This window comes from Pavona decussata, unplaced genomic scaffold (genome assembly GCF_977016875.1).
Source record: "Pavona decussata unplaced genomic scaffold, jaPavDecu1.1 SCAFFOLD_95, whole genome shotgun sequence".
Lineage (NCBI taxonomy): Eukaryota > Metazoa > Cnidaria > Anthozoa > Scleractinia > Agariciidae > Pavona > Pavona decussata.
In genome coordinates this window covers 1,617,501-1,641,127 of record NW_028145512.1, presented here as the reverse complement: position 1 = coordinate 1,641,127, position 23,627 = coordinate 1,617,501, and the positions used below count along the sequence as shown (strand labels likewise).

Here is a 23,627-nt window from a genome sequence, read left to right as displayed (position 1 = left end):
ACGTGAAAGCTGACGCATCGCCTCAAGAATTTCTTGTATTTGATCAGCTAGTTGGTTGAAAACCATCAAAAATTGAAAGAAAAAAAAAAAGAAAATAAGAATGCAATACGGTACGCACTTTGATGAACATGAACATTTACTCAATCAAGTCAAGAAATGTCATGCCCAAGAGAAATATTTTTCACTGGTTTTCAACCAAAACATTTCATCCCTGCCTCAAATTAAACTTTTATTTGATTTGTTTGTTTTAGGATTTCCCTTTCAGCACGGTCGTCTTGACATGCCTCACATTCCAACCCTTGGGTACTCTCATTGTGAAATAATTCATTTCAAACCATATGTATTCTATCCTGAAAAACCCATTGAAGTGCAGATCACTGTCAATCATATGGATACAAGCGACAAGTCATATGTCCATGATGCCGCTGTTTCGTGGGTTGAAATGGTAAATAATGATGGCTTTACCGCGTGCGTGATGGCGGCGGGTTTTAATGAGCGAAAGTCGAAGGCTAACGTAACAGTTGATTGGATGGCGTACCAGGGAGCTCCAGTGGGTGGTGTTGCAGGGGAGGCGCGCATTTTGCAATGGTGGACTGGAACGACTTGTGAGACTGTAAGATTTCCCGTGGTAAGTGAAATTTAGTGTTGCTCTTTTACAAATGCCCCCAAACGTTACAGTGAATAGGGGTATAGCTCTTTATTAATCATAAAAAGCAATATACTAGTATTGATAACATTTTTCGAGGACATTAGGAATGCTTTTTCAAAGATTATGTTAACCATATAATCAACATTTCAAGGACAGAACTTTGGTACCGTTACCTAATTAGAATCACCCTGGACATAAGACTTTTTTGAAAGAAAGCACACAACCTTCTCGTTATTATTTTCAGGGAAAATTCTTAGTATATCCTTCAGTGTTTGTGACTGTCAAGCATCATAATCCAGGACTAAAACGCGACGCAGCAAGTATATGGATTGAAGATGTAACGCGAACATCCTGTAAAGTTTGTTTGAGAGAACTACAAAACTACGCAGGATCACACAAAGACATTCATGTTGTAAGTACTGTTAAGAATAGCTCAGTTTCTGGCTTTGAAACTTTACAAACAAACTGATATTCGTGAGTTAGCAATGTAAAATTTCACAGTTATGGTGTACTGATTTTGCTTGCATCACATAATTTATTTACAGAATGTGTGCTCATGCAAGTGAGTGTGTGTGTGTGTGTTTTTTTTTTCATTGAGGCCAACAGTCTTCTTGCACTTTTACTAATTGCGTTACCGATGAAAATCTAAATATTTTTTCATTGTAAATATGATGTTGTCACTCACTTTTTGCCGTTTTTTCTTAGAACTACATATCAACGCCAGTTTACAATGCGTGCAGTATTACATATGTTTTGTTTCCTTTATTAGAATTGGTTGGCGTTTTCGTATCTTGACAAACCGCCCTTCTCAGAGCATAACTCGATCTACTTTGTGAACAACAAACCTCCTGTTAGCGGTCACCACAACGCCTACTGCAAGGTTAGTAACTGTTTTTTGGTTGAAAATGGAATGCTAAAGGCTGGTTTTCACTAGGACTGCCTTGTGCTCGTGCTTGTGCTTATGTCGCCCCTGTTCTGATTAGTGAAAACTGTGACGTAAGCATAAGCACAAACACAAGAAGTGTTTATGCTTATGCTTATGTAGCAGGTGTTCTCACTTGCTAAAACGACGCTTTTGCTTCTGTTTCTGCTTATGCTTATGTCCTATAGTGAAAATCAGGCTTAAAACTAAAATGTAGTGTAGCATATGTCCTAAATTTGGATGGCGTTTGCGTCAATGAAAAATCAAGGAATAAAGAATAATTCACCATTTTCGAGTTGCTTAGAACCTTATTATCAAAGCGAGACTAAGTGCAAAGTGACTTTGTTAAAAAAAACTAATTTTCGTATGAAACGTTTTGCACTAAGCCTCGCTTCCATAGTGAGGTGCACAGCAACTCGGAAATGGCCTATTGGTATAGCCAATAAGCCACCAAAAGAGAATAAAATGTCTCCGAGGAACCAGTTAAACTAAAAAACGAAAGCCAAAGACATCTTCCAAGTTCGTCCGTTAGTTCAATTCCCGAGGAACAATGTCCTTGAGATTTCTGTGTAAACGAGAAACAAAAATTATGCATTTAATTTAACATCACGTTCTAATTGGAGTCAACCGTTTTTTTGGTTGGCTGGATTTTTCGTGTTTTATTGGGGGAAAACCGACTTTTCTTAAACAAGCTCAGAACTCAATTGAAACAGTTGAAAACGATGGGTAGCGTCCGCTGACATGTTATCTTATCTTGCAAATGCAGCCATCTTTCTCTCTCATGCAACGTGGATAGAGACTGGTGAAGACTGTTGCCAGAACAGCCGAGTCTCAAGAAGGGTTGTAATAGTGTTCTTTTCGAGCCTTCTAATCAAATCATCCAAAACAGTTGATCCCCATAGTAGTAAAAGTAGACGTATGAGTTATCTTGATCATTTGGTTCATTTACCATTCTATATCATTAACAGGTATTTATATAAATATTTTTTTAATATGAACCTTTTTTAATTAATAAGTGGTTTAATTGGGACAAAAAGGTATTACGAGAGATATAATTGTAGCTCCATTAACCTCCCAGCTGATATACGCGTACGAAAGAAAAAGTTTAATCGTTGGACTAAAATAATGTTCTTTGTTTGTAACAGGATGCTTCATTTGCCAAAGTTTACAACACAACCCCACATCTCTTTGTTACCGCTAGCCACTCCACAAAAGGAGGGAATCAAAAGGCAGCTCATAACAGCATAACTGCTTGGGTAGAGGTAGGACAATAGGCCATTTCCGAGTTGCTGTACATGTGAACCTCACTATGAAAGCGAGGCTAAGTGCAAAACGTTTCATATGAAAGTAAGTTTTGTTTGCATATGCATGAAAACTAATTTTCACAACCAAAACTTTGCACTTGGCCTCGCTTCCATAATGAGGTTTAAAGCAACTCGGAAATGGTCAATTGACAACTTCATTTACAATTTGCAGCATTTCTTATACAAAAAATCAAGTGAGTCATCTAAGTCAGGTTCAAGGAGCGAATTCTATAGCTGGGATAATGACAAAATGTCAACTTTGATGAATATTTTTTATCATCCTGAAGGACCCCATTTCATTTATCAAGCAACTCATCATCAAAATCATAATTCACATTGTCTTCTGACAAAAAATAACATGACGAAATGTCGTTGTTGCATCAACAAATGCATCATTAATTATAAAGTACAGGATTTTGAGTGCACGCTGCATATCCCGTATTTCAACAATTTTGTAAATGTCTGATACTACGAAAAGCCTTCCCAAGTTTTCCACAGCCTGAGAAATTTGATGATCTATAGCTCGCAGCAGGAACTGCATATTAGTGAGAATTTCAATGTCACCATTAGCAGTTGCATTAACCAGTTGCATCACCAGAGATTTGTGATATTTAGTCAAGCTCTCCTGAACAAGTACCTCTTGCGCAGAAGGCAATTCCCTTTTTAACTCGTGAATGCGCGTAGCGCAATGAACAATGGTTGGTTGGTTGGTTGGTTGGTCGGTCGGTCGGTCGGTTGGTCGGTTTTGTCGTTAACTTTCGGGCGTGCGCAGTGAATGAGTTTTAAATTCAATTAGTGGAAAAAACACGCGAACATTTATTGTTCACGGCGCATCAGGAGATTCTTATTCAATATGTAGAGAATAATTTGACGATCATTTAGTGCAAGAATGGAGATTTTTCGTTCAATCTGAGCAAAGTTACAAGTTTTTTCAGTTTTTCAGAAAGTCCGGGGTCGTAAACTCAATAAGTGAAAAAAAAAATGTGAAAATGTTTTTCACGACGCATCGGAATTCTCTCATTGATTCTGTAGAGAAAATTTTGACAATCATTTTAGTGTAAGAATGGAGATTTTTCGTTGAATCTGAGCAAAGTTATAGGTTTTTTTCGTTTTTTTCTACAAAGTGCAGTTTCTTTTAAGAATTAAAAATAATTTAATTAAAAAATAATTTAATTTGTCAGTTTTCACGCGAAAGCGGAACGTGCCATGTCACGCATCATTGACGTCGTAAACAAAATTATGCAAATTTCTGGTGAAATGAACACTTTAAGATCTTGTCAGCTTTCATAGAGGTTTCAAAGGGAAAAATATTTCATTTTCGAAATTTACAACTGGAAATTTATGGGAAAGCAAAAGGATGCGGTCGATAAATAATTCTTATTTAGCAAGAGCTTGTCATAGTTCATTATTTTTACTTGAGGATTGCGTGGACTGAACTCCAAAGGAAAAATTTCACGCATTTATGTCGGGCATGAAATGTAATGCGATACTTTGTTGAACAGATTTCCTTTTGTGAGATCGGCTTGAAAAACACAAATCTACCTGGAAGTTAAAAAAAGTATGCCCTACAGTAATTTTGTAGTTTTAATTCCCAAAAAAACTTCACTTGCCCATCGGGCAAGTGATGGTCAGAATCCACTAGTCCGATCGCAAAATCCAGCAGCGCCGGACTATCGGACACGAATTTCCATGACGTAGCTGCACATGGCGTGCCTCTATGCACTTTGAAAAAAACACATGATTTTTTTTAATCGGCGCATCGGAATAATCGGCTTATTCAATCTGTAGAGAATAATTTGACAATCATTTTTATAGTACAAGAATGGTTATCTTTTGTTACATAATCGGGCAAAGATATAATTTCTTTTAGCTTTCAAGGAAGTTTCCGTAGCCGTCTAAATTTCAATTACTGATGTGTCATCTGCATTCACGAGTTGGCTCACAGGGGCCTTTGATTAACTCGTGAATGTGCGTAGCGCAATGAACGAGTTATAGCGATAGCTGACTGTTGACTTGGTTGGTTGTTTGGTCGGTCGGTTGGTCGGTTTTGTCGTTAACTTTCGGGCGTGCGCAGTGAATGAGTTTTAAATTCAATTAGTGGAAAAAACACGCGAACATTTATTGTTCACGGCGCATCAGGAAATTCTTATTCAATATGTAGAGAATAGTTTGACGATCATTTAGTGCAAGAATGGAGATTTTTCGTTCAATTTGAGCAAAGTTACAAGTTTTTTCAGTCTTTCAGAAAGTCCGGGGTCGTAAACTCAATAAGTGAAAAAAAAAATGTGAAAATGTTTTTCACGACGCATCAGAATTCTCTCATTGATTCTGTAGAGAATAATTTGACAATCATTTTAGGGTAAGAATGGAGATTTTTCGTTGAATCTGAGCAAAGTTATAGGTTATTTTTCGTTTTTTTCTACAAAGTGCGGTTTCTTTTAAGAATTAAAAATAATTTAATTTAGAAATAATTTAATTAAAAATAATCTAATTTGTCAGTTTTCACGCGAAAGCGGAACGTGCCATGTCACGCATCATTGACGTCGTAAACAAAATTATGCAAATTTCTGGTGAAATGAACACTTTAAGATCTTGTCAGCTTTCATGGAGGTTTCAAAGGGAAAAAATGTTTCATTTTCGAAATTTACAACTGGAAATTTATGGGAAAGCAAAAGGACGCGGTCGATAAATAATTCTTATTTAGCAAGAGCTTGTCATAGTTCATTGTTTTTACTTGAGGATTGCGAGGACTGAACTCCAAAGGAAAAATTTCACGCATTTATGTCGGGCATGAAATGTAATGCGATACTTTGTTGAACAGATTTCCTTTTGTGAGATCGGCTTGCCCTAGAGTAATTTTGTAATTTTAATTCCCAAAAAAACTTCACTTGCCATCGGGCAAGTGATGGTTAGAATCCACTAGCACACAGCAGATTCGAAAAGGACTGTTCTCGATTCACGCACTCATTTGAAGCCAACCGAAACCTTTTACACACATTTTGAATCATGCCACCCGATAGGGGTCACGAAAGGTTTCATCAAGGGAGAGGCCCTGAGACTTCTCAGGACAAACTCCTCACAGGAAAAATTTGAAGAGTACATCTGTAATTTTAAATTACGCCTGGTGTCAAGGGTTTACCCGGGTAACTTCATTCGGAAAGTGCTTGACGAGATTTCGTTCTCTCACAGGAAGTTGGCTTTACAAACAAAAGATAAGGCAAAGCGCAAACTACAATCCATCTGTGCTTAACCTCAAGCGAATCCTAATGGATAAGTGGCACCTTATACAAGCCCAACCTTTGCTCAAAGATTTTGTAAGGAACCGCCCCTAATTTCTTACAAGAGGGGAAAGTCTAAAAAGATATACTAGTCAGACCTAAGCTTTATAGGTCTTAACAATCACGCGTGCCAGGCTTGTCAATACCTTAATACGCAGGCTGAAAATTATTGAAAATTGGCTAGACGTTAGGATTTAGCAGGTTTTTGTACTGAAAAAATATTACCGAGAATTATACATGCACAACTGCAACAAATTGGCCAAACGTATGTACAGTATTTATTTTGACTTTACGAGAAGATGCTTTAATTTTGAGGTGCTATCTTATTTTGACATTTGATATTTGACATTTTATTTTTTATACTCTCCACTCTTACTGTTACGTAGGCGCAAAATACAAAAGTTGGAGGTATTAAAACATAAAATAACACGCAGCTCAAAAATACAATTCAAATAGGGGGAGGAGAGTACACGGTCACCTCTAGTAAAACTAATACTGTACCCCTTTAAAGGAAGTAAATTGATAAGAAAAGTATTTAAGTAGAATAAAAAAAATAAAAAAGATATAGCAAAAGGAAAACAAAAGAAAAAAAGAGAATCGAAAATAATCGGAGTAAAGTATCATTAATAATGAGCAAGGAATGTATCATCAATATTGAGCAAGGTAGTATTTATAGAGTGCTTTTCTAAACATTCTTTTAGTAGGTTTGTTCTTAACTGTCTGAGGAATGTTGTTCCAAAACAGTGTTCCTATTACAGTTGGACAGAATCTCCTTAGATTCGCTCTGAAAGAAGTTACGAGAAGTTGTTTGGAAGATGCAGTGCGGGTATTATAATTATGTAGTTCAGATACTAGTGAAACAGGTTAAGTAACAAATTTGTCGTTATTAAAATGATCATAAAAAATCAAACACGTGTTTAGTTTAACAATCTTATTGTTATTGTTAATCTTATTGTTAGTTTCTTAACTATCTTATTGACTCCAAAATGGCGAAAAAAATTCACAGATGTCTCATCCACTGGTTGCCATAGAAACTAGGTTTATCAGTTTACCCTCTTTAGTAGAGAAGAAGGTCTTAGCTAGTCGAACCTATGCTTAAACCCAAATCTTTCAACGGGGTTAAATGAAGCAGGACAACCATAAAATATTTAACAATTAGACGGCGAGTTCGAGGTTTCTATCAGCCCCGAGCCAACTATCAAAGGCGATAGAAACCGAGAGCGAACCGTCTAATTGTTTTAGCATACCTCAGTGATCGATCTATGAAGCAAAAAAATCTTTATATTTCATAAATTTTGATATATTTGTGCAATGATGCATGCTAAATCGCGCGCGCTCTGACAAACTGCCGTCTATCGATCGATAGACGGCACCTGTGTAGCCAATCAGATTGCGCGTTACGCGATAGTCAGTCACTGAGGTATGCTAAGTAAATTTAGCCGCGAAAACTAAAGAAATGGTATAAAGCTACCTTATATTTAAGTTCCCTAATTGCGGTAATGTCACATTATTTCTGTTCTTCTCCACAGCATATCAACAGTACCGGCTTCCGCGTTTGTTTTAAAGAATTTTATGAAGCAAAATACGATCCAGTGACCATACTGTATACGGTTTTGGCAGGTTTGAGCTTTACGATTTTTATCATATGAGAAGTACTTCAGATGTACATCTTTATTAAATTTTAATTTTGGTTTGAGAATAAGTTACAGATACGGTTTCATCTACAGTAAGCGAACGCCCATTTATTTAGGGTGCTGAATGCGATGGAACAGTAGTATAAATGACAGAAATTTTTTTGTTAGTCTGGCAAACGGTAGTTATGGTTGCCTGATCTTTCAAATATACTCAACTAATAAACAGATGTTGACTAAGGTAATGTTTAAACCAATATCTTAAACACACATTCAAGGTCTATTCGCTGCTGACAGGTGCATTATTACGTTAATTTAAGCAAGGTTGTTATTGGGGACATTCAAATGTTCAAGCCGTCATTTTACATCAATTATAAATCAATTCGATGGTAAAAATAAATATTTATATGATAGCGCTGAAATCGCTAGACTTGCTTGAAAATGTTATCTGAGTTACCTTCAGCCAATTAAATAATCTTTTTGACACCTTTTTTAGTTTCTGCAGAATAGTTTCTTTCATTTTAAACAAAATGACTTGCTTTCTTTGTAAAAACGCAGACATATGCCCTCCTGGATGGGATTATTTTAATGGATATTGCTACTTAACAAGCCTTCAGTGCACGCCATGGTTGACTGCAGTGTTGAACTGTTCAGCAATGGACTCACATCTGGTGACTGTCCACAACCAAGAAGAAAATGTGTACATTCAGCACCGTCATAACGGAGAACGCTCATGGATTGGACTGAATGATCGAAGTGTAGAAGGATCATTTGTGTGGGTAAACAAAGAAATAAGCAGTTTTAGATTCTGGGCTCCGCAACAACCAAACAGTTGGAAAAACGAAGATTGTGTGCACACTCTTGGAGCTAACAATGGATACACATGGAATGATGTATCGTGTGATAAGTGTTACAACTTTACTTGTTTTAAAGGTATAACAAAGACGCTAAATTCAATACATTTTATTTTCGTGGGTTTTAAAATTTGCGAAAACCTTGGTCAACGTCTCGCCAACATCAATTATCCACAACAAAAACTGAGGAAAATTTGAAGCTCCCAGGCCCAAAAATATATACATTTCAATATTCTAATGAGAATTGCTGCAAGGCAAAGTTATTGGTCATTGACCGTCAGTACAAAAGCCACCAGCTTACATTGCTGTTAACGTCATGTGCTTTCCCTGGATAAATTTTAGTTGCTTAGATTGGGCTACCTTTCACTGATGCGCGTAAATATCTAAAGGATAAAGGGGAAAGTGTTTTGATCATGTTATCGGTTTGAAAAGATTACGCAAGTCCATTAAGTAAAACATTCTTTCCTCTAACGTGATGTCCAGAACGCAACCCGCAACGGTCTAACGGATTTTTAAATGTAAAAAAAAAAAAACGTTTTAACATTCTTTTACTGAACAAAATTATATACTGATGAATCCTTTAACTGTAAGGAAACGTCATTGAAAATTATTAAAAGCGTTTAGGAAGCACAGTGACACATTTACGGCAATTTTAAATGGCATGCGTTTCAGTTTCAATGAGAAATATGAGCTCTGTTTGACTGACATGTGCTATTTTTTTTTACTTAGATATTCAAGAGTGTGCTACCAATTATCACAGATGTGATGTAAATGCCGCCTGTTGGAATACCGTTGGGTCATATGTTTGTACCTGCAAATCTGGATACTCTGGGGATGGAAAAAAGTGCCCTGGTAACTAATAACTTGTGCAATACAATAGTGCTTGAAGAAAATGTGTAAATATCAAATTAGAATTTTTGGCAACTGGTCTTTGAAACTAGCATTAATTATCGAGCCATGTGTTCGCTAGTAGGAGATCCGTAACGTGTTGGTCGATTAACATTGCTTCGTCTTGATTTGCGCCGTGGATGTTCTTCCCCACTCAATCGACAGAACTTTCTGAAAGGGCCATAATATTCAACAAGTAGGTTAAATCCTACATTCAAAAGTCGCGCAAATTTTCAAATTTTTTGGCACAAAAAAAATTTATACAGCTGGTAAATGCATTTGAATTCTACTCTCAATTTGCAAATATATATATAAACTAAAATAAATGAAAGCAGCCTAAAAAATCTATAAACTTCCTGGTTAATATTGTCATTTTGCTCGTGTTACCACCCGATTGCCCCTTGTTTTAGAACATAGATAGAAAATGTATCAGTCTCACGTTATGGAATGCACGCTTGTTTGTAGTTGCAGCTTGTCGTGAATACTTTGAAGGTGTGCATATGTATTTGTGATTTGGTCGGTAGCTCTAGTTACATTTCTGTCACTTTTTATTAAATTTTTCCTTTTGTTTGTAGTAACATACATTATTAGACAAAAACAGTCATGTTGCTGTTTTTTTCTCTTATTTTGATTTAAAGGTATAACCGAATTATTTAATGCATCACTCTATTCATTTTGCGTTGGGCTGAAAAAATTTTCTTTTAGTTATAATTTTTTAGATGTGAGAATTTATATTTTTTCAGATAATTAAGTAAGTTTCATGGCTCTTTTTTCTGTAAGTGATTAAAAACAAAGCCTTGATTTCCATGATTTCCATGATTTCTATGATCATTTCCATGATGTTCCCCATTTATTCTTGAATTCTTTCTTTCTTCTAATTGACGAGGTCAAGTCAGATTTTTGTAAGATTTACGCACATATCCTAAATGCAAGACTATACTTGCACATCGCAGAATATTATGAGTATGAGAATGATGTATTTTTCACTGTGTGACAGGAACATACTTGGAAATCTCCTGTCAGGAGTCGAACCTAAGACCTTCCTATTACTAGTTTGGATGCTCTACCACTGAGCTACAGGAACAATCATACGAACCGTTTATCAGCCTATTGAGTAATAAACGATAGACATGGACACCTACCTACAGAAAGATTTTATTGTTTACCTGAAAAAGCAAAGCCGCCACAGAGGAGAAAGCGAAACAGAAAGCCCCACCCACCCACCCCCCCCCCCCAAACAGCCAAACCGACGTGTAGGAGCTAAGGACATTTAACTAGATTCATGTGACAAACATCCTGCATACTGCTGGGAATTGAATGTCTTATATAATGAGTACTTTTTGGAAAGGTCCATTATAACTTAATCTTTAGTTTAACTTGACCTTGCCTTTTCTATCAATATATTGCTCAGTCGATTTCTTGTTATGAAGAAACCAAATGCATCTTTCCCATAAATGTGATAATATTCCTGTCGGCGGAGCGATTAGTTTAAGTAAAAAAAGACACTTTTCATTCATTTTACTAATAACTTTTACCCAAGAGAAACTTCAAGGTTCTCTACTGAGTATACAACAACCATGTTGCGCATTTAAAATTGTGCAATTTTTTTTCATACTTTCTATTTTTCTTTTTTTTTAAGACTTAGATGAATGTGCAAACAACACCCACAAATGTGATGTAAATGCTGTGTGTAATAACACTAACGGGTCTTACAAATGCATCTGCAAACCGGGATACATTGGAGATGGCAAGAAATGCACTAGTAAGTATCAAATAGTTTTAAATGTAGTCTCTTTGTTACTTTAATGCAAGCAAACCCCCGCCTCCACCATGGTAAAAGGGACAGTGGCCTGAACACTTTTCGATGGTACGTTTTTCCGGTGTTCACCTATTTTCAATCCTTACATTGTGGCGCTGCTGGAGCCAGTGAGTTGTGTTGTGAATTCAATTTGCCGGTGAAAATGGAAATTTAATTTTTCCCGCGTAAATGAAATTCACGTGAGAAATTTATTAATATTTTGTCGAGTACATAGTTTTCTGAGTTGGACTGTTTAATAAACTATTGGAGAGAGTTGTGTTCAGTTCGTTTAGAGATATTTGTGCTGTGCCTAGGATAGCTGGGGAAGATAACACAAGATTTAAAACGATTGATAAAGGTCAGAAAGGCTTATTGAGGACATTGTGCAACAGCGGAGTCCTATTCCCCTCCGTTGGAGTCGCTGGAGGCCACGTTCGAGTAACTTTGAAGTAGAATTGAACAACTCTCATAACAACATCAGAAGATTAAACTCGATTTCGAACTAGATAACACTGAATAGAAAATTACACACACTCTTGGGCGCACCGACAAGCTGATGAAATAAAAAAGATGGCGAAATTCCTTCGAGACACAACAGCTCAAGTCATGCAAAATAGTAAGCTTGAAATCTACGATACAATACATTATTTTATTTTCCATCACGAGTACATATTTATCATAATTAATAACATAATAATAAATAAATGAAAGGAAACCTAATAAAAACCATTAAAGCTTGTAAGATTAGGTTCCCTCAAAAGAAAAGACAGGGTGAATAAATTTAAACAACAGATGTAGGAAACGATACAATAAATGAAGAAGTTAAGGATGGTGCTTACTATTGTTACTGCGCATACGTTCTGCGCATCTCGAGATACTCGGGTTTCCTATGGGTGGTGCCTACTAATACAGGAATATTTTTGCGCGGTTTAAGACTATGCGGAGAAAGCAAAACTTAGCAAACGCCTTTGGTATCTCGAAAGAAAATTGGGGGTAACCATGCATTTTTCAGAGATAATTAAGCTTCTACTTTTATGTTTTGGATTCCAATAGGCCTTCCTAAGATCTGCTTTTCCCGCATGGTCATAAGTCGGACAAAAATACTTCGATATAAGTAGGCACTGTCCTTAATGTTAAACTACCGAAGATTAATTTGAAGTCTTTCAGTGAAGATCTATGGAGTGCTTTTTGCTTTGGGACTGTTTTCTAGCACCTGCCGATCAAACTTCCGACATTAGTGCCGTAGATAAAATGAAGAGAGAAGCGTCACGAGTTGTCCAAAGTCTACCACTAAGTGCAACCAATTTCCAAAGAGTGTGGTTGGAAAAAGGAAAGTGTTAACTAATATCCGCATTGATGCCATACTAAAACATTCTGACAGCGACACGCGATGTAAGGAGACAGGGGTCGCCGTATGATGCCTTTGAAGAATACATAACTGGACTGGAATCGTTGAGAATCATTGACATCATCGTTGACAGAATCATATGAAAACTTGCCCATACCTATTGTTGTAGAGAAATTACCTAAAGAAGTCAGACGTATTATAACGAGAAGTCATAATGAGTCATTCTTGAACCTTGGTAGACATGACGTGTAGTGAAGATGAGGGAGAAGAGCAATCTACCTCAGCTGTACAACAATAACTACTGCCAGTAACAAGCAACCCTTGCAGGCATTAAATCCTGCTGGTGCTTAGTTCTCTGGTGCTATCTTGGAAAAATAAAATGCTTAGAATAGCTGCATTTTTTATGACGGTCTTCATCCTTCGGACGCATACAAGAATGTACTAGGGGTTGACCAAAGGCTCTAAATTCTCTGCAAGCCACGCATATATTTCAGGTTACTTGTTTTTACTTGTCCCCTGGTGCCAAGGTGGCGCATAGGGCCTCCACATGGGCTTTCCATCGATTCCTGTCTTGCGCTGCAGTGTGCACCTCACTCCAGGACTGCCACCCTGCTTTGGACCTCTCTTTTTCTGCCGTGCGCGGCCAAGTTGTTTTTGGCCGCCCTCTCTTTCTCCTTCCCTCTGGGGTCCATGTTAGGGCTGTAACACAGTCATTGTGAGGTTGTTGTCTGAGGATGTGTCCAATGAATCTCCATCTCCTTCTTCTTACCTCATCACTCAACTTCTCCACGTTAGCCCTTTCCGGTAGCTCTCTATTACTCTCTCAGGTGCTTAAGACAGGTGCTTAAGACAAAATCACTTGTCGAAATTCTGTTACTAAAGGAAGGCTGCTCGCGATTCAATGGGAAACAGTATGGGCGCTTTGTTCATCTACTGAGAAGAAGGAGGTACGTAAATCTACTGGAACAGGTCCCACGAAAGAAAATGTCGGCCAAGAGCAACCCTGAGAATTCTCAAAAAACCTACGCTCGTCACTTCAACACATAATTTGCATCGATACTGGATCTCGGGGCAACTTTATGTCTCAAGATTTAGTCAGCAAGTTTGAGACCCAGGAGCTTAGGAAGGAAGACATACTTGTTAGCATGTTTGGTCGTGACAAAGGTGCTAAGACAGAATTCCTTGTGGTGAGGGTTTGCGTCATGGCTGAGGGAGAAGAAATCATGATTACGACTTCGATGTCTTCAGTAATCTCACTGCTCATCTTCAGTATGATGATGCCAACTTTCCTTGTTTTTAAGAGATTCGTTTGGCAGATCGACTAAGAAAAAGATGGTTGTTGGACATAGAGATTATCATTGGGAACGTTAGTGACTAGATAGATAATGAAGGGAGAGGAAGCCTATGGTAATAAATAGCAGTTTGGTTGGCTCTTATAATTATGATGAGACGATAAACAATATCCTCCCTAGGTTCTGGCGTCGAACTTTAACCCTTTCACTCCCATGGGAAATGTCGTATTTTTGTGAAACGGCAACTGTGAACCCTTACACCAACTGTAATACACCAACTAAAAGGTTTTATCTGTGGCATTGTATAAATCATTCCAGCTAAGATAAAGGACGTATAAGAAAAGAACGAAAAGTGTTTAAAACGAGAAAATAAAAGCCTTAAAATACATCTCACTTCTCATATACACTGGGTATACCCCTAAACTATAGCTTAATTTGCAAATCTCACCATGTATTTTCTTGTCAAATCGTGACTTGGTCTTAAAAGTGTAAGAGGAAAAAGTTACAAAAAATGGAGGGGTCGCTAATCATGTCTTATGTAGGAGGGGGGTAAGATTTTATGCTTCCCTTAGGCAGATCTCGCCAAGATCTGTTTGGTGTCCAAATTTTATAAAAATTGACCCAATATTGAGCAAGTAATGACGTCCTGTGCCATATGGCAGTCTTGGGAGTGAGAGGGTTAAGGTGAGCTTCTATGAATTGAAGTGAAGGAGGATACACTTTCCAGTTGCCGTGGATGCAAGATATACTTCCTCGGGCTCTGAAAGAAAAGACTCCGTGCACTGGTTAGGAGCCTGACAATAAATAGAGAAAATCTCATGAACTATGATTAAATTATATGCATCCAGTAAAGAGAAGGATTCATAGAAAAGGTGGAAAATCCTGGTTGACACACTGAAACCCCTTCACTGCATCCCCCATTACCCTATTATTCAGTAGGACATAACCATAACCAAAAAGAGCATCGTCTATGATGCCTCTGTGAGAACCTCGATTGGTTCTCCGAGCCTCAACGATTATCTTAACACAGGGCAGTCGCTTCTGCCAGACTTCTGTGCAATGTTACTGAAGTTTGGAGTAACTCAGATACCTATGAAAGCAGACGTTGAAAAGGCCTTCCTTCCTTCCTTCAAGTAAAATCGAGTGAAGTTGACCGAGATGCAGTAAGGTTTCTATGGATTAAGAATCTTCAAAGACCAATCGTAATTAAGGAGATATTTACTGCTGCAGATTTCGCTGAGTGCTGCTACAGTGTTTTCCTTTCCCTTTCTTCTCAGCGCAACGTTTAAGGCATCACTTCAGTGGACATGCAAGAAAATGATTAAGTTGAAGATACAACTCTTGGTTTGTGCAGGAATGAACGTCATGCAGTGAACTTGGAGTGATGGAAACAACCTTAACGAGTAACTCTAAGGACATATTGCTTTGCCTACGTTCCGAGAAGGTGTCTGATTCGTTTGAAAAGAGCAAGAAACGTTCACATAAAAGACCTATTATAGCGCATATAACGCTAGTCAATGCATATCTTTTCCCCTCAGGCATTAAGCTAAAGGAAATTGAAAATTGAAAAATTTCTCCATTTTCAGTAAACGATAACACACCAGGTCTGTACCAGCTTTTTTTTCCTTTCTCATAGAGAACATAACTGATTGTTTCCGGTACGCTATGTTTAAGCGGCAACATATACAACACAGGTGGCTGAGGGTTTTTTTTAGGATACCTTATTTCACTGTGCAAATTTTTTGATGCAAGTTCTTTGGCATAGTGAATAACAATTAGATAATGCAACTTTCAACATTGCCTTTTAAACCTGAATGCAAAAATTGACGATTCGCCCCTGACAGCTTTGTGCTCCAATGTTGCCGACAAATTAACTTTTGTTCCGCAAGTGCGATCCGGGCCTTAGTTCGTTTAAAACAGCGTGATTCAAGGTGGCTGTCATTTTGGATTCTACTCAAAATTGGAATTTACCGAAAAAGGTTGGTTGCAATATATTAATTTATATGCCCCCCTACTTCTTGTCTGAAAAGGGGTAGAAAGACAGACCAGAACACCAGGAAACGTTTTGTTGACTTTACTGAGTGATTGCACTGAGTTATTTAGCTTTCATTTTAAGTCTCATGATAGATAGATAACAGGCCATCGTAGTTATATACAACGCAAGTTAACTGAGCCGTTGCGCAGAGAAAGGTTGAAAACAAATAATGATGATAACATAAAATGAAAATTCTGAAAATTTTTAGATTTCCATGAAGGTTAAACATACCTCCAAGGAGCATTTGTAGGCTAAGCTAAGCGTTACGATACAGTATATAACGAAGGAACAGATTTGCGTTGTCTAAATCAGCAATTTTTTTTTTATTTCAGTTGCGTTGACATTCTTTCATTCTTTTTTTTATTGTTGTTTTTTTCAACTTCTCCAGTATTTGTATTTGTATTTTTATTTCCTCCATTCAACGAGGAACGTATTTATCAGTAATTATCCAGTATTTATCGAAAATTAGCCAATTTTTCAGCCATAGATATGCACGATTTCTGGCCTGTTCTTCTTTCTTTGATACTTGAGATAGACTTTTTTAACAAATCGGGACTCAATTACTCGCTGAAAGAAAATATTCAATTTGAATTTAATTTATTCAATCGAAAGGTGCGTAACATCTAGCCCAAATAGTGCTCATTGTATTTCTTTTTACGTCAGCAAAGCGCGGTTGGCATTCACATGATCCTGCTCGATCTTGCAAAGAAATCCGGGACTTGGGTGCCTCCAAAGGAGATGGGGACTACTGGATCGATCCCGCAAAGAGTGGGAAACCTTTAAAAGTCTATTGTGATATGACAATGGATGGAGGTGAGACATGAACAACTCCGGACATGCTCTTGCATAGAATTTTACATTTTCCAGGACACTTGTTTTTGCTCTTTTCAAGATGAGGTACAATTCAGAGGGATTTTCATGGAAGGAATGGGTTCTTGACCAAATACCGGCAGGCATTTGCCGGCCTACACACGCATGTATGGTTTTATAAAGAAAGTGAGACATTTCCTGTTTTTCTTTCCATGTAGTATAACTGTCTACTCTATGAAAACAGTCAAAAGTCTTCTGTTAATAAAAGGGGTTGTCGTTAGTCTAGATGCATGGTTACAAGGTATACAAAGCATCACATATTATGTTTGTAGCCATGGGTAAATTTCGATTAAATAAAAAACATCTTGGCCTGGTTGTTCGAAAGCCGATTAACGCTAATCCATGGTTAAAAGTTAACCTAGGTTTAAATCTCGCACATTTAATGCGGTTTTTGAAAGCTAATTTAAAGCTAATTGTAAACACAAAAAGTAAAAACTGAGGGACAAAATCTTTGGAAGAATCTTTGATGATTAGTCATTAAATTCGAATCAAAGCTCACGTTAATCCAGGATTAGTTAAAGCGGGCTTTGAACAACTGGGACCCGGTTTACAAAGTGAAAGTCATTTTCTATTAGGAAACGAAAAGAATAACGTAGTGAGCAATTTTTTGTCTTCTCTTTTTTTACCTCCTTCCTTCCTCACTCCCTTCCTTCCTTCCTTCCTTCCTTCCTTCCTTCCTTCCTTCCTTCCTTCCTTCCTTCCTTCCTTCCTTCCTTCCTTCCTTCCTTCCTTCCTTCTCGTCTTTCATTCTTTTTACTATACTTTTAACTTCTTGCTGGTGTCATTTGGTCACATAACTATTGAATCTGTCCTGTTCCGATTTCAGGGGGCTGGCTTCTTGTCTCCAACATTGTGATGCAGAGCTCAACTCCTCCCTCTCAGCTGCCATTAAAGACTTCATACCGTGGAATAAGCAGCAAACAAATGTTTCTCACGAAAAGCGCCATGAAAGAGCTGAGAAAATACCTGCCCTTCAGTCAACTAAGATTTTACTGCAAGAAACAAAGGGGACGTACATTCCACATCACCACTGCCAATAACAACAAAGGTAGAGCTGTGGTGCAATACTTCAGCGGCCAGACGGATGTTCAGCCAGCCTCATGTGGTTCTTTTACCATAATGAATAATGATAATTCGAGATTATCAAGAGTTTGCAAAAAATGGGGATATGAAAAAGGCTCGTATTATGTTGGGAAATGGGGGCACGAGAGAAATGAAGACAGGCTATACACTTGGTCTGCTTTTGTAAGGGCTTCCCTTCACTGGGCACCAACTCCAAAGTATTCAAGATGGGAATGCGATGATTTTGTTATTGGCGTTTCCTCTGGTGATTTTTGGAAGGTCTTTGTTCGCTAGTAAGGGTATCTGTGCATTTCTTTTCGAAAAGCTAATTAACAAGTTCGGGTTTGGTAAGGATATTTTTACCATTGTAGTCAGCATTATCAAACAGCAACAGGTCTCATCAATTTTGATTTTTTAATAGCTTAGGGGACAGCATTTTTCTAGAGTATAATTTTCAGACATTTTGTCGCATTTATTAACGTAATCCAGTGAGAAATCTACATCTGGTACCTTTCAATAATTTTTCAATAATACATGTAATTAAATAAAAAATAAATCACTGCACTTCAGTTGTCTGTAATGACACAAACCTATCAATAAAGGATTGAATCATTGTTGCAAGATGGAGATATATGCAAATTGATTTAAATCACTTATAAATGGTGTGATCTCTTATGATCATTTAATGATGTGTAACGCTGTGGAAACGCTTGAATTATTTTCCACATGAACAATCTAGCTTCTTAACTCTTTTATTTCTAATTTCTTTGCTGACAGTTATAACCATTTTCATCATGGTCACCCTTTTAAAAATTTAACACCACCTAACCCAAAATATAGATCATCACTTCCTGGAGTGAATCTGCTACAATCAGTTTGTTTCAGTATTGAGACGGCTTGTATGATGGAGACTGTGAGAGATGCCCTTTTAATTTGTAACCAACTTCTATTGTCACTATTTTGTACTGGCCCTCATCCATGACACATAGAACTACAGATGATATGAGTGTTAAAACCATTCAGACACTTAAGGCCAAATTACTTTTTAACTTTCTTCTTTGCAAGCTGTTTGGAAACTCGTTGAATGTTGGAGGGGTATGGGTGCTGTTCCTAAGTAATTTAGCCTCTGAGTTTACACAGTAACACAAAATCGAAAGTCCAAGCAGAAACTGGGCAAGTTTGGAAATACGTTCCCTCTCATTCACGTCTTACACCTAAATGACCCTTTGTAAGCATGGGTGAAAAGAGTTTTAGGTAGTACGGTGCGCCTCGTGGTTTTAAATCCCGATAAAACAATGCTGCTCGTGTTTTAAACATTACTTAATGAACAGCTTAAGGGTCCTGAACGAAGACAACATGGACCTCCACTTTCGGTGATTTTTCCATGAAGTTGACGCTGTAATTGGTGGTCGGCTGCTATCACTCGTCGTAGAAGAAAGAAAAGTTAGAGTTTTACGAAGAATTGCATCAATGCAAGCAATTTACTGCATATTATGGCAAAATTGGCCGCAAACCACTCTTTCCGAATTAGAATCAATTCACAGGGACCCATAGGCATTAGAAATTAGCGGTCAGCGGCTTTGACTAAAAAATATGAGAGAAAGTAAATGTCAACCAACTGATTTGGTACCTCCTAGGGGTAAAAAAAAGTTCGGACCACTCCCACGAAACAGAATTCTGGTACCTTTTAGGGGTTCTTTTCAAAATTTCTGACGAGTATTTGAGTATAGTATTTGAGGTTTCGCAGACTGTGGTCTAGCTGGTATAATGAATTTCAATGTCGTACCTTTCTTAATAATCGTCTGCTCTTTTACTAAACAGACTATACTTCTGTCGAAAATGTATACAGTTTTTTGCCGGTAAGCTTCCTGTTTGCGTATTTCGGATAATTTACAGTCGGTATGGATAAAACCGTGTCAAGATTTAACCTTTCAGGAGGAAAGTGACAAAAGACAATCGCAAATATCTTGTATTCTATTTCCAGTTGTGACAAAGCTAGACGTTTCTATCTGCCAATTATCATTTGACAGTGACCTCTCTTTGCTACTTTAGATATTCGTTTTTAACGGACACATCGATTTTGTCACAGAATTATAACAATCCTAAGTGCTGCTTTTCTAGTCAACAAGAGAAACACTTAAAGAGACACAGTCACCTATTGCACATGCGCATTAGATACCATTTCTTAGCTGATTTGCATATCACACTTCATCCGCAAGTCTCGCGTTGAGAAGCGCATCCTTTGAAAAATGTAAACAAACCTTGTCGAGTCGAAGTGTTTGCCAGTCAAAATTATTATAGTGATTATAGACCTAATGTCATATTAGAACACTCATTTTCTTGTTACCATGGAAGATTTACTGATGGACTTGTCCAGGGAAAGCCAAACGTCAACGCCAAACTCCATATGCCAAACGCCAAACGCCATATTTTCCATTCTTTAAAGTTATTTTGTATTATTTCCCTACCAAGTTCATAAATCTTTTAATAAAAGCTTGGTTATTTCTCATTTTTAGTTTTGTCTTGCCCCAAAATTATCATCTGGACAAAATGCCTTTGCGCCATAAGTGAGCTGTTCATAAGTTTTGTTTGTCGCTTCATCTGGCCGTTAAGAGTCTAATCGAGACTTTCCTCATCTTTTTCATCTTTCCAAGTGTTTGTTCTCCTCTTCTTCTCATGCCAGTGATAATTCCATAAATGAAACTTATATACCTTATTATTTGCCAGTATTAAAATATAAAATTTTTAATCTGGTTCCAACATTAGTATAAGTAAAACTCGGGCTAATAGTTTTATTGTTAAACTTAAAATTAACCTCTTTCAATTGCACTTGTTATAGTAAACTTGGATGCTGTAAGAGGAGAACCATCCAGAAAAAACCCAGACCAAACCCGGAATTTCCCGGATCCCAATAGCAGGAATAGCGGCAACGTACGAGAATCCGTAAACACAACGTAAATTACGGCGGCTCGAGAGAGTTTCACGCTGTTTTAATATATCTGAGACGATGAGATTACAAAAAAGCAGCTCTAATAATTAATATGTAGATAACCTATAGACATCTTTACAACACTGCCAATGGACAACTCTATAAGAGCAATAATCTGTAAGATTGAATCAGAGGCGGATCCAGGGAGGGGAGGGGGTGGATTGGGTGGCTAGCCAACCCCGGGTCGTTTAAGGTTGAAAATATAAAAGGGAACAAAAGTATAACAACTGACTCGACGACCGCTTCTAATGATAAAGAATGGAGCTGGGACACACACTAAAATAATGTACTGAGGCACACCATGACAAACTTCTCACATATTTGAGCTTCGTTTGCGCAAAGGAACTTTTGGAATCAATGCGACCATTTGCCGCTGCACTACAAGGCTACCTAGTTGAAGTATACTGGAAATGAAATCGAAAGTTGTTGTTCGAACGCATGTACGAAAAGGTCTTAACTCTTTCAGAACGAGTGGAATCTACTGCACAACGTCTACGTATTTGCAGTAGACAGCGGAATCGGGATAACACCCCCAACAGATGCAGTGGTACAGTACTGTAAGCGAACAGTGACAGTACCTTTCCTGGGCATAATTTTCTCAGAGCTGAAATCTCGCTTCAGCAAAGAAATGCAGGCACATTACGAACTCTGTGCTCTCATTCCTACTGTAATCGTCACGAAGTCCAAAGAAGCCATGGCTGAAATTGATACAGTACTGCAACAGAAATGGGATCACGAAAGACAACTTCCGTCAACCTTTGAAAGTGACCTTTTTTTGCTGGACCAATTACTGGGGGCAACAAGCAGAGTCAGACAAAGTTTCACCAACCCACCCTATAGACACACGCTAGCGTGTTCTTCCCTAATATCCGAGAACTTTCAACGATCCTTGCGGCGATCCTTGCGGTGTCCGACTTGGCCGACAAAGTCGCAATGCATGGACACTCAATCCCGATTAGCAGAGAACCAGGAGAATGATGGGGTCTTCACTGTTTGGGGTGTAATGATTGGTGGGGTTGCTTGTTTGTGATCACAGCCTACTATACGTAAAATATATTCTTACTCTACAAATAAAATCACGATATAGTTGTATTTTAAAGCTGTATTAATTAAAATCATAATTTTCGATATCGCTCTGTCGGGTCAGCCACTCCCTCTTCAAAAATCCTGGATCCGCCCCTGGAAAATTTGGCCGGTCACCGCATCTCACCGACTTAGCTCAATTTTCGCATGGAAACGTCTTCATAGGTCTAACTACAAAAGGCATGGATTATTTTAAGTTTCAATTATTTTTACTTTGCAAAGTACTCGGAAAAAGTCCGATTTCGAGTGGCCTTGCCACTCCTCCATTTTGCCGAGATCTTTTGATTCAACCCTGTTAACTGGGCAACTTGATAAATTTTTGTATACAGATGTAAACAGCTATCTTTCCTTAATGTCTTTGTATAAGTCAATTCAAGGATGCGTAGTTTGAGCGACGATCGGCAAAGAAATTTCCTATCTAGCTGAGGCCTCTTTTCCGTTGTATTCGCTGAACTGATGGGGGCGAGGAAAAGAGACCTCTGCTCTGGGTCGAAACGCACTTTGATTCAACCGCCGTCCATAGTCCTGGACGACGCTTACAAACGCATGCTCCCTATATTGTTTGCTGACCGTGACTTGAGCCCACTGTCTCTCACGCATTCGTTTATAGTTACTCCACTATCATTTGGTGAGTTCTCATAGTAACATGACATCACGTGACTGTTCGGTCGCTAGGTAACCGTGGCGCATGCTCAACACAGTTCGTTTCGACCCAGAGCAGAAGTCTCTTTTCCTTTCAGCGAATACAACGGAAAAGAGGCCTCAGGAAACTGAGAGATTTCAGGGGACATTTTTCGCATTCTGAAAAGCCTCGGCATCTCCAATGCAATCTCGATTAAGAAAAAGCCATTCATCCAAAACAAAGATTATTTATTGGGTGAGTGATTTCATAAATGAAAAAAAGAAAATGAGGAAATGTAACAGAGTTGAGATAAGTGTTACGAAAACTTCCACGGTTTTGCCATTTTGGTCGCCATATTTCAGGACAACATATCACTAGGTCATGACAAAAATTTCATTCACAGAAGAAATTTCAGTGGCGTTTACATACTTTTCGCTAAATTTGATTTGCATATATGTCTTTCAAAAGTTAGAAAGTTGTTGCTTTTGAAAGAAAGGATTAAATTCTTCATTTGATGATCAGTGCGACATTGGTAACAGGTTAATTTTGAAAAAAAATTTGAAAGAACTGTTTTTTAGAAGAGACGGAATCCAGGCCAGCGAAAAAATAGCGCCTGGCATTTAATGAGATGCAAACAATTTTTTTTTTTCAAACTGTTGCGTGCTGTAGGGGGAGAACATCTACCTGGCAAATAGGGGGTCTTGTGTTACTCGGAATCTGGATACACTTTCACCGGATATTCTTCCCCTACAGAGAAAATTTTAAAAAAAGCAAACAAAAAATGCATAAAGCCTGTAACTGCTCGATTTTTCTAAAGTTGAGTAAGATTAAAACACGCCTATTTTGTCGGATAAATCGAGTTCTTCTTGCTCCACTTTTTATTTCTTTTTATTTACTGTATTAACTTCGCCGAGACTAAAATAAATAAAAATACAAAAATCGAACTAGCATAAAACATTCAAAAGTAAAAAGTAAGAAAAAAATACATTATATCACAATAGT

General features: G+C 37.8%; 1 protein-coding gene across 1 annotated transcript; it reads left to right on the top strand.

The window, feature by feature from the left end:
* Positions 1-255: 255 nt before the first annotated feature.
* Positions 256-18,564, top strand: LOC146473049 (uncharacterized). Its single transcript, XM_085118779.1, has 10 exons — positions 256-628; positions 894-1,061; positions 1,419-1,529; positions 2,717-2,833; positions 7,683-7,773; positions 8,343-8,717; positions 9,368-9,490; positions 11,166-11,288; positions 16,663-16,812; positions 17,696-18,564. Exons 1-10 carry the CDS (start codon positions 281-283, stop codon positions 18,223-18,225), a joined length of 2,136 nt encoding a protein of 711 aa, XP_084974905.1. The 5' UTR covers positions 256-280; the 3' UTR covers positions 18,226-18,564.
* Positions 18,565-23,627: the final 5,063 nt, after the last annotated feature.